General features: G+C 43.3%; 1 protein-coding gene across 2 annotated transcripts in view; it reads left to right on the top strand.

The window, feature by feature from the left end:
* The window catches only part of MEGF6 (multiple EGF like domains 6), a 529,814-nt gene that overhangs the window by 463,161 nt on the left and 54,311 nt on the right, over positions 1 to 12,342 (top strand). For both annotated transcript variants that reach the window (XM_089652234.1, XM_089652235.1), the window contains 4 exons: positions 3,892 to 4,020; positions 6,489 to 6,617; positions 7,815 to 7,949; positions 9,716 to 9,850. In XM_089652234.1, coding sequence (XP_089508360.1) covers positions 3,892 to 4,020; positions 6,489 to 6,617; positions 7,815 to 7,949; positions 9,716 to 9,850 — 528 coding nt within the window. The remainder of the gene's footprint in view (positions 1 to 3,891; positions 4,021 to 6,488; positions 6,618 to 7,814; positions 7,950 to 9,715; positions 9,851 to 12,342) is intronic.

The following is a 12,342-nucleotide window of genomic DNA, read 5'->3' as shown; positions in this document are numbered from 1 at the left end:
TGCGGCGATACTGTCTATTTTTTTTTAATTTATTTTTTATTTTTATCTTTTTATTTTTTTTATTTTTTTTTTACATTTGGAAATAATAATCAGAGTGGTAAAGGAAGAGTTTACTTTTTATGTGCGTTCAGCAAACCGAGCTCATAAATCACCAGTTTCCTCCAGAGACAAGTGTTTGCTGTTACTCTCCGGTGTCACATTGCCAACAACCGAGTGACGGCATAAATCGTTTACATACTTGAAATAATTGGGGGAATTAGCAGCAAATTGCTGTTACGTGTAGCGTGGAGAAGAGGCTTGGGTGGCTCAGTCGGCAGTAACATGCCTTTTACATTAAAAGAGATTACAGCGTCTTATTATCAGGTGTTTAACCTCACCAATACATGAAAAATGAAAGCAGATTTTAAGAATCCAGAGTGGTTTTGGTCGAAGACATCTTTCGACAATAAAGCTGAAGTTTAATCGGCCTATATTTTGCCTTCTCTGCCCCCCTCCCCACCCCCCTTCCTCATCAAAATGCTAATTATGTCAGGTTTAGATGTTTAGGTATTTATTATTTTTTTTATTATTATTATTAATAATAATATGTTGTTATATTTTTAAGGGTTAGAGGGTTAGTGGTTAATTTATTTATTTATTAATACCTAGTATTTATTAATGATTTTTTTTTTTTACTTCTGTATTTATTTTACATTTATTCATTTTATTATTATTATTATTATTATTATTATTATTATTATTACCCTAACAATAAATAAATAAATAATGAGAAAATAATAAGTAAAATACTATAAATAAAATAATAAATACATAATAAGAAATAAATAAATAAAATACTATAAATAAAATAATAAATAAACGATAAGAAAATAATAAATAAAATACTAATCGCAACCCCAACCCAATCCTAACCCTAACCTAACCTTAATTAGCCCCTTACCCTAGCAAAAAACAAAATAATAAAAAATGAATAATAATAATAAAATCTAAAGCTGATGGAAAAACTAAACAAAGAAAAACCTAGCAAGAAATGATGCAACCGATGATATTTTTCTCTCTTGGCTAATAAAAAAACACCAAAGTTTCCAAATGGCTAAAAAAACGCTGTATGAAAACACACGTGACAAAATGCGCAAAAAATTAAAAAAAAAAAATCTACGCTCAGCTGTGAATGGAGTCTCAAGGTGCCTCATCTCTGATGCAAGCAGTGGGTTGGATCTTGGAAGGAGCTATGCACATATCAAAATACCTTTGGGAGGCTTTATTTGCATGCAGACTACCTTAGGTGGAGCCCACATCTGCTGCTGAGCCTCCATGATTGAAAGACCTGAAATCCAATGAATGAAGGGAGTGGGTCAGAGCAGTCAGGATGGGTAGCAAAGGGCTAGATGATGCTGAGTATACTCCAGCAAGGCGAGCTCTATTTTACTTGCTGCAGCTTCTATTGCACACTGTGAGGATTTTTTTAATACAAGCAGTGTAAGTCCCTGAATGTGACCTAGTATCAGCCTCTTGTAGTCCCTTTATAGCAGGGCTGGAATGTGAGAGGGCAAAGCAGCACATGATACCAATCAGTTCATGTTCTGACAAGGAGCATGCTGATAGGGGGAGAGAGCAGACTGACAGATGACCTCATCGCTGTGCTGCTTCTCTTTTCACTGTCCAGTCACAGGTTGGGGGCAAGTGTGGGATGACCTGGGCTTCGTAGAAGTGGGTTGAATGATGCTGGTTATCAGAACGAGGACATCTAGTGGCAGAAAATAGTTCTCTGGATTGAAGGTGACTATTGCAGCAAAAGCTGACTCTGTTGGTTTTTCTTTAAATCCGTTATTCATTTTATCCCATTTTTGGCTGAAATCTGCTTTAAGTCTCTGCTTTGTAGTCTTGTGGGATGGAAAGGTACCTGCTTTAGGGGCATTACCAGCATGGAGCAAGGGAAGGCATAGCGGACATAACTAGTGTGGAGCATGGGAGGGAAACCTAGTGGACATCACCAGTGTGGAGCATGGAGGGGCGTCATAGGGGACATCACCAGTGTGGAGCAAGGAGGGGTATCATAGGTGACATCTCCATTGTGCAGCCTGGATGGGCATCATAGGGGACATCACCAGTGTGGAGCATGGAGGGGCGTCATAGGGGACATCACCAGTGTGGAGCAAGGAGGGGTATCACAGGTGACATCTCCATTGTGGAGCATGGAGGGGCATCATAGTGGACATCAACAGTGTGGAGCATGGAGGGGTATCACAGGTGACATCTCCATTGTGGAGCATGGAAGGGCATCATAGTGGACATCACCAGTGTGGAGCATGGAGGGGTATCATAGGCGACATCTCCAGTGTGGAGCATTGGAGGTAATAGTGGACTTCACTGGTGTTGGTTTTACGAGGGCATCATAGTGGACATCAGTAGTGTGGAGTATAGAAGGACATCATCATGGTTATGCCCAATGTGGAGCATGGGAGGAAATCATAGTGGACATCACCAGTGTGGAGAATGGGGGGGAACATAGTGGACATCACCAGTATGGAGAATAGGGGGGCATCATAGTGGACATCACCAGTGTGGAGAGTAGGGGGTGCATCATAGTGGACATCACCAGTGTGGAGAATGGGGGGGAACATAGTGGACATCACCAGTGTGGAGAATGGGAGGACATCATAGTGGACTTCACCAGTATGAAGCATGGGAGGGCATCCTACTCGACATCACCAGTGTGGAGTATGGGAGGACATCATAGTGGACATCACCGGTGTGAAGAATGAGAGGGCAACATAGTGGATATCACCAGTGTGGAGCATGAGAGGGTGTCATAGTGGACATCACCAGTGTGGAGTATGGGAGGGCGTCATAGTGGACATCACCGGTGTGAAGAATGAGGGGGCAACATAGTGGACATCACCAGTGTGGAGCATGGGAGAGCATCCCAGTGGACAACACCAGAGTGAAGTATAGGTGGGCATCGTAGTGGACATCAGTAGTGTGGAGTATAGAAGGACATCATCATGGATATGCCCAATGTGGAGCATGGGATGGAATCATAGTAGATGTCACCACTGTGGCGCATGGGAGGGCAACATAGTGGACATCACCAGTGTGGAGAATGAGGGGGAACATAGTGGACTTCACCAGTGTGGAGAATGGGGGGGGGGCATCATAGTGGACATCACCAGTGTAGTGCATGGGAGGGCATCATAGTGGACATCACCAGTGTGGCGCATGGGAGGGCATCCTACTTGACATCACCAGTGTGGAGCATGGGAGGGCATCATAGTGGACATCACCAGTGTGGAGCATGGGAGGACATCATAGTGGACATCACCAGTGTGGAGCATGGAAGGACATCATAGTGGACATCACCAGTGTGGAGCATGGGAGGACATCATAGTGGACATCACCAGTGTGGAGCATGGGAGGACATCATAGTGGACATCATCAATGTGGAGCATAGGAGGACATCATAGTGGACATCACCAGAGAGACAAGAAGAGACAGGAAGCAGTGGCATGAATTTGTAGAACTGCAGCTTCACAGCTGAGGTGGGTGGATTATATGGGCATATGAATTATCTTACAAATCGGTTGGTAAGTCAAGAAGTCCATGTATTTGAGATTCAGCCATGTGGCATTTTGCTGTTTGGTCAGAGTTGCTGTCAGTTTTTGTACTCCTTGCTATTGTTCTCCAGCGATCTCTCTGGAAGTCATAACAGGAATTTTCTCAGCTTGATAAATGAAGGGGTCCCTGGCCCTGACTTTCCTGTAAACAGAATTAAAACAATTACAGGGGATTGCATGCTGCTTGAATGATGGCGCCCATCTGAGCGTGTCAACGCCGTCATGATTAATTGACCTGCATTCTGACATTTTCCTGCTTCTGTGTGTTGGAGCACAGCTTGCCCAGAAGGCACCTACGGCCAGAACTGCAGCCTGACCTGTAAGTGTAAAAACGGAGGGACCTGTGACCCGATTACGGGAGGATGCCGCTGTCCGCAGAGCGTGAGTGGGGAGTTCTGCGAGGACGGTAAGTGACCATGTCCCTGGGAAGTAACTTCTCTTTATTGGGTATTGCCAACCATTTCATTTTCATTGACACTGTATTGCAATTTGAAGATTAGACATAATCTTGGAATTAGTTTATATAGATTCATTTTTCCACCTAAAACCGATTTTATTTTTCCATTTTTGGGAGAATGCTGGTGGACTGAATGATCCATCACCTTCTTGTATTTTTGGCCAGCTTCATCCATAACATTTCAAGGCTCGGCCATCTGTCTTTTATAAAAAATTAAGCAGAGACCCCCTGAGAATGGCGGCAAGTGGGCAGAGCTGGGAACTCGGGTGCCAGGAGATTGCTGCCCAGGTCTCCAAGATGCTGGTGAAGCGGCATCAAACCAAACTTGAAACATCAGTTTTGGGTGAACTTCCCTCTTTTCATAAACCGCAGGCGTGGATGATTTTGGAAATTTGGCTTACACTGGGGGCCCGAAACCAATCACAGTGGTAGGTAACGGGCTATTGGCCAGCTGGTCAACTTATTGTTTAACAACTGGTATGTATGGATGAATTTGTAAAGTTTCCAGAAAGTTCTGCTGATCAAAAAAATGAAGAATGGCCTACAGAGAGACCAGGTGCAGGGATATAATAGTGGGGTCCCTCCTACACTGCGGGCCCTAAAGCAATCATTGAGGTAGTTAACGTGCTGTTGGCCAACTTGTTTAAAAAAAATGGCATGCATGGATGAGTTTAAGGTTTTAGAAAGTTCTGTTTGTCAACTAATGGAGATTGGCTAAGGGGAGACCAGGTACCGGGAATAGGATAGCGGGCCCCTCCTACACTACGGGCCCTAAAGCCATTGCAGTGATGGTTAATGTGATGTTGGGCAGCTTGTCAACTTATTGTTTAATAAACATGGATGATTTGGTAAGGTTTCAGAAAGTTCTGCTTGCCAATCAAAGAAAATTGGCCTAGGGAGAGACCAGGTACAGGAATACGATAGCGGGCCCTTCTTGCGCTGTGGGCCCTAAAGCAACTGTGGTGATAGTTAACGTGCTGTTGGCCAGCTTGTCAACTTATTGTTAAATAAACCGCATGCTTGGAGGAGTTTGTAAGGGTTTCAAAAAGTTCTGCTTGTCAACAAATGAAGATACGCTTGGGGAGAAACCGGGTGCAGGGATATGATGGTGGGCCCCTCATTCACTGCGGGCCCTAAAATGATTGTAGTGGTAGTTAACATGCTAGTTGCCAGCTTTACAACTTGTTGTTTAACCACTTCCCGTCTGGCCCATGTATATTAACGGTCGGACAGGAGCAGTGCAGGGTCAGGTGGCTGTTTATAAACGTCCTCCCTGCTTGTGCACGCTCCCCGGGAGCGTGCAGCACCGCGATCCGGTGCCCGCTGTATCCTCCGGACACAGTGGAACACACGATCGTTGTACGGGACCTCTGTGTGAGGTCCCGATCATGTGATCACTGACTGTCCAATCAGTGATCACATGAAGAGTAGTAAGCAAGATGTCACTTGTGACATCATTGCTTACTACATGTGAAATCTGTGAATGATCACAGAGATCACATGGTACAGCTCTATTCACAAGAGCCTTGTACCATGTGACAAGTTGTGACCAATCACAGCTCACACAGTATTTCTCAATGGCTGCAAGAATGCAGCCAGAGAGGAGAAATTATTACTTTTACAGCCTTTATGGGTGTAAAAGCAATCAGTGTAAAAAAAAGAAAAAAATTGTCATCACCCCCCACAAATAGTACAGTGTCACTATGGTGACACTGTACTGCTAGAGTGACAGTATGTAAAAAAAAAAAAAAAAAAACCAAAACATAATGATATAAAAAAATAAAATAAAAATGTAAAAATAATTTAGAAAAATTATAATATTTGGTTATAAACTAATTTGTGTTATTTTTTTTTTACTAAAAAGATAACTAAATAAATTTTGGCCAAGATTTATGAAAAAAGATTATTTATTTGAAAAATTGTATAAGAAAAACACTTTTTTTCAAATTTTTGGGACTTTTTCCATTTATATATCAAAAAAAATAAAAATCCCAGTGGTGAATAAATGCCACCAAAAAAAAGTTTTACCTGTCTAAAAAAAATGCTAAAAAATTCATATGGGTACAGTATTGCATGACCGCGCAATTGTCATTCAAAATGTGATAGCATTGAAAACTGGCCTGGACAGGAAGGGGGTGAAAGTATCCGGACTTGAAGTGGTTAATAAACAGCATGCATGGATGAGTTACTAAAGGTTTCAGAAAGAGCTTCTTATCAAGAAAATGAAGATTAGCCTGGGGAGAGACAAGTGGGTTAGGAATATAATGGGGGGAGGGGCCCTCCTACACTTTGGGCCCTAAAGCAATTGCAGTGCTAGTTAACAGGCTGTTGGCCAGCTAATCAACTTCGCATGAAATTAGTAGGTCCGGTTGGACTCCTTTATTTTAATGTTTTAATTTCTTTTATTTTTTATTTAGGTTGCCCAAAAGGTTATTATGGTAAAAACTGCAAGAAGAAATGCAACTGTGCCAACAAGGGCCGATGTCACAAGGTTCATGGGGCCTGCCTGTGCGAGGCCGGTCTATACGGGCGATACTGCCACTTAGGTGAGACAATAATCATCTTACCACATTGGCCTACACCTCAACAGTGTGCGATCAATGTGGGATGGATAAATAAAAGCAAGAAAAGAGCTGAAACACTTATCTTTTCTGGAGCAAATGCTGTTCCAGACTCCCTTTAGTATCCAGTATACCCACAAATTTGACCACATGGTCTCTAGTGAAGAGGAGGATCTGCCAATATGAACTTTAATTCTCAAAAGAACTCTTATGACCAAACATCTAAGCTTTTAGGCATGCTACCATTACTGCAGGGAGCCTACAGCAGCACTTTCTCCAGGTTAGTGTTAAATCCCTTCTGTCATTGTGTATACAGCCAAGGAAGACTGTTATGTCAATGTTTAAGAGGTCACTTTTTAGGAAAGTCACTGGCGAATCATTGGAAGACATCATGGAGGACACACTGATAGATCCAAGAGGCGACTACGCAGAAAAATGGTGGTTGCCATTCGTTTGTACAATTGCCATTTTTTGCCAGGATGTGGGATGGATAAATAAAAGCAAGAAAAGAACTGAAAACACGTATCTTTTCTGGAGGAAATGTGGTTTCAGACTCCCTTTAGTATCCAGTATACCCACAAATTTGACCACATGGTCTCTAGTAAAGAGGAGGATCTGCCAATATGGACTTTAATTCTCAAGAGAACTCTTATGACCAAACATCTAAGCTTTTAGGAATGCTACCATTACTGCAGGGAGCCTACAGCAGAACTTTCTCCAGGTTAGTGTTAAATCCAGGGGCGGACTGACAACTCATTGGGCCCCCGGGCAATAGGGGATCATGGGGCCCCTGTGTCCTTGCCCAAACTCAAAAAAGCCTATGAATATGGTACCAGGGGCATATCATGGGGCCCCCTACTGACCCCGGGCCCTCGGGCAGTGCCTGAGTTTCCAAATGGTCAGTGCGCCCCTAGTTAAATCCCTTCTGCCACTCTGTATACAGCAGAGGAAGACTGTTATGTCAATGTTTAAGAGGTCACTTTTTAAGGAAAGTCACTGGCCAATCATTGGTAGACAACATGGAGGACACACTGATAGATCCAAGAGGCGACTACGCAGATGGTGGTTGCCATTCGTTTGTACAATTGCCATTTTTTTGTCAGGAGACTGGAGTGACCCTTTAAATTTCTGCAATTATTTGGCATAATACATTTCCTGTTTTCCTATCTCTCTGTACTACAGCTTGCCCAAAATGGACATTTGGGTCGGGTTGCTCCAAAGAGTGCACCTGTGTTCAGAGCAACACCCTGGAATGCAGCAAAAAAGACGGCGCCTGCACCTGCAGACCGGGCTACCTCGGGGCATCCTGCCAAACACGTAAGTTCAACATCAAGAGAGAGAAATGGCTTCCACTGCTTGTGGCCTGGATATATTGTCTTAAAGGAGTGGGGTGAAGGTGATGGAACCCCGGAGTCTAATTATATATATTAATGTTACATTGTTATCATCCACCTGATGATGGTATGACTGTAAGTGATCTAGATATTGGGCTGCTGGAATGTGAAAAGATGGCGCTGGACCCATAGGGTAATCTTACTGGTATTGTTAACTTAAGGTATTGATGTTGGCCCAAATAAATCTGGTTTGGCCACGTTGTTGCCAGTCAAGCCATTATGAAGGGGGAGCTTGGACCCCCAAAACACATTGCACCCCTGAATTTTAATGGAATAAACTTGTATCTGGACCTCTTAGCAGTGGTGTGGTGATTCAATTTACATTTTTGAAACTGGGCTGGCAGCTTATACACCCAGATAGTTTCCATGGTCACCTTGGGTTGTGATGAAGATAAGTAAGCGTAGACATTGAAGCTCCCTCAATAATAATAAAATCCAGATGTCCATTTATTCCAAAGACAGAAGACAACGTGCTTCAGGTTCTGCTCTCTTCATCAGGACTGAAATGTTATATTTCACATTCCAGAGCCGATGAAGAGTACAGAGCTTAGCCCCCAAACGCATTGGCTTCTGTAGAACATTTGTCTTTCGAATATACACATACCTGGACTCGATTATAATGTTGGGGATTGGGGTTGTGCAGTTTGGTAGGTTTGTCAGGTCTTGTATGGATTTCAAGAGATCCCCACAGAAAAATACTAGAGCAAAAAGCTTGGGTCCTCCTCAAAAATTCATACTAGATCCTTATTAGAGCATGCAGCTTGGCTGGCCAGGAAAGGGGGTAAGAGGCAGTGAATGTGTGCCCCCACCCCATACCAGACCACATGCCTTCAATATGGCATGGGTACTTTGAAAGGGTGGACACCCCAGCAAACATCTTGTACCCATGTTGACAAGGGCCTCTTCTCTACAACCCTGGCCTGGTAATGTGGGGTTTTGCAGGCTTATCAGAATTTGGAAGGCCTCTTAAGACCCCACTACATGAATGACTAAAGGGTTTCCCTTAGTACCCCTGATTACTCATTAACAAAAAAAAATTTCAATCTATATCAACACAAAGACACCTTTCTTAAATTGAATACAAAAAAAACCCAATACACGTTCCACTATGGAAACCCATCATCAATGACTGATGATCCAGATGACTTGTTGAAAGAAAAAAAAATCTCGACCATGTACAACGATCTGATCCTGAAAGTCTGTCACAACTGACACTTAAATGTAAAGAAAGGGCCTGGGAAGCTGTCTAATGTCAATGATGAAATATGGTCATGACATCCCCAAGACTCCCACCAGCAGGCAGCAGGGTAGTGGTTGCTAAGTCTCTGGCATCCACCTGCATCTTAGCAACCAATGAGCACAGCAGGAAGTATTTATTCCTTTGCAGTAGCCAATTAACTAAGTGCTTCCTGCTGCAGGGGACATAGGATGTGTGCTGCTGGCAAGCCTGCCACATTTTTTGATGATCTGCAATCACAGAACATGCATGGTTCAGCTTTAGGACATAAAGCAGGAAACAAGTGGGATTTGCAAAACAAATAAATCCTGGGTCCTGCTTTACAGCATCAGCTTTCTCAGAAAGCTGGGATTTCAATAAACATTTTATCACTTTAGAAACGTTTGCCTGCTTGTGACCTCCTAGAAGGATGAATGCTGATAAAGTTCTATCTGTACCTTTCTGATATACAGAATGTGAAGCAGGATTTTATGGCATTGGCTGCAAGAACAAATGCGAGTGCCCACCTGGAGTGACCTGTGACCACACGAATGGGAAATGTCTGAGGTTGTGTCCAGAGGGATACCAGGGGGACAACTGTGACCAAGGTAACTGCTCTAAAGTCCTGAACCGCTCTCTGTAGACCTGATCCATGTGTTAGTAGGGCCCCAATTGCCTCCAGCAATGACTGTTCTAACCAAAGGCCTCTCCCACCACCCTAATGCACAAGAACGAGATATGGTATCGTGGAGAAACTCCACCATCTTTGATCACTCACATTCTCTGAGGCCCACCTCCAGGAATAAGGAATGTCCACATGTTCAGCCAACTGTAGCAGAAACATAATGTAGAGTTTTTGGCTAAAGCACCCTTCACCTCCACTTCTTTAGTCCCAACATCAATAACTGTACAGTGCAAGTTCAACATTAATACTGGATGATAGATGGGTTCTCCATCAGAGGCTGTACCGGACCTACCTCGAAGGGTTGACTTTCTTAGGCTACAAGCTTACATGGCAGTATAATTGGGATAGCTTTTTCCCATTATCCTCTGCCCAGGCTCTTCTGACTCAGGGAAGGGATGATACTACCAAGCCTCAGTACTCTGCTAGAGAAGGTTGTCCTTTTACAGTGGACTGAAAGACTGCCGCCATGTTTTAACTTGCTTAACCACTTGCCGTCCGGGCGCTGTATATAAACGGCAGGACGGTGGCATTCCAGGGGCGGGTTACTGTTCATAAACGGCGCTCGCCTTTATGGACTGTGCGCGCTCCCTGGGAGCGATCCGGTACCCGTTGTGTCCTCTGGACACAGTGGAACACCGATCGTTGTATGGGACCTCTGTGCAAGGTCCCGATCATGTGATCACTGATTGGCCAATCAGTGATCACATGCAGAGTAGTAAGCAAGATGTCAGCGTCCGGGCGCTGTATATAAATGGCAGGATGATGGCATTCCAGGGGCGGGTTACCGTTCATAAACGGCGCCCGCCTTTATGGACTGTGCGCGCTCCCTAGGAGTGCGCAGCACTGCGATCCGGTACCCGTTGTGTCCTCTGGACACAGTGGAACACCGATCGTTGTATGGGACCTCTGTGCGAGGTCCCGATCATGTGATCACTGATTGGCCAATCAGTGATCACATGCAGAGTAGTAAGCAAGATGTCACTTCTGACATCGTTGCTTACTACGTGTAAAATCTGTGAATGATCACAGAGGTCACATGGTACAAGGCTATTCACAACAGCCTTGTACCATGTGACAAGCTGTGACCAATCACAGCTCACACAGTAGTTCTCAATAGCTGCAAGAATGCAGCCAGAGAGAAGGAGAAATTATTGCTTTTACAGCCTTTATGGGTGTAAAAGCAATCAGTGGAAAAAAAAAAAAACCTTCATCACCCCCCCACAAGTAGTACAGGGTCACCATGGTGACACTGTACTGCTAGTGTGACAGTATGTAGAAAAAAAAACAAAAAACATAAATAATATAAAAAATAAAATAAAAATGTAAAAAAAAACCTTTTTTTAAATTATATTTTTTGGTTATAAACTAATTTGGGTTATCTTGTTTTTTATTAAAAAGATAACTGAATAAATTTTGGCCAAGATTTATGATGAAATATTATTTATTTGCAAAATTTTATAAGAAAAACACTTTTTTTCAAAATTTGTGGACTTTTTCATTTATATAGCAAAAAAATCCCAGTGGTGAATAAATGCCACCAAAATAAAGTTTTATCTGTCTTAAAAAAAATGCTAAAAAAATTAATATGGGTACAGTGTTGCATGACCGCGCAATTGTCATTCAAAGTGTGATAGCGCTGAAAGCTGAAAATTGCCCTGGACAGGAAGGGGGTGAAAGTGTCCGGACTGGAAGGGGGTGAAAGTGTCCAGACTGGAAGGGGGAGAAAGTGTCCAGACTGGAAGGGGGGGAAAGGGTCCGGACTGGAAGGGGGTGAAAGTGTCCGGACTGGGAAGGGGGTGAAAGTGTCCGGACTGGAAGGGGGTGAAAGTGTCCGGACTGGAAGGGGGTGAAAGTGTCCGGACTGGAAGTGGTTAAAGTGACCCTGTTACCAGGCCATTCATTTTTAAAAAAGTCTTCCCGTCGGATTACATGTGTATTTACAGTAACATAATTTATTCATGTGGGGCATACAAAAGTCCTGAGACTGCCGCTTAGCCCATGTATGTTGGGACATGTGCACAGACTAGAGTCCAACCTGCCCAAAGGAAATCTGACCAGGTCTAACGAACCACAAAAAAATCCCTAATTCAATGGAGACTATGTCATACTATCAAGTGGTTCAGATGGTGGAGCTACTTCAGGTTCCATGAGGCTTCGAGCCATACCGTAACCTCCTACTTATCTAGAAGGTAGGTTCTTCTAGGGTTTTTGGCTGTTCGTTTGCTATTGATGCCTTCATTAGACCTTTGGAAGAACCAAGTGGAAAGATCTATTCAATGTTTCACCAGCAACCTGCTGAAGATGGGCACTTTCTGTTCACTCCTTTAAAGGTTCTTGAAGGATCTTTTGTGCACCCCCGGGATTACTTCAACAGGTAAAAGTCACAAATAACTAATTTTGGTGTTTTTTTTTTAT

This window comes from Staurois parvus, unplaced genomic scaffold (assembly GCF_062004578.1).
Source record: "Staurois parvus isolate SC_StPar_1 unplaced genomic scaffold, SC_StPar_1.0 ptg000676l, whole genome shotgun sequence".
Classification (NCBI taxonomy): Eukaryota; Metazoa; Chordata; class Amphibia; order Anura; family Ranidae; genus Staurois; species Staurois parvus.
This window is presented reverse-complemented; position numbering and strand designations above follow the sequence as displayed.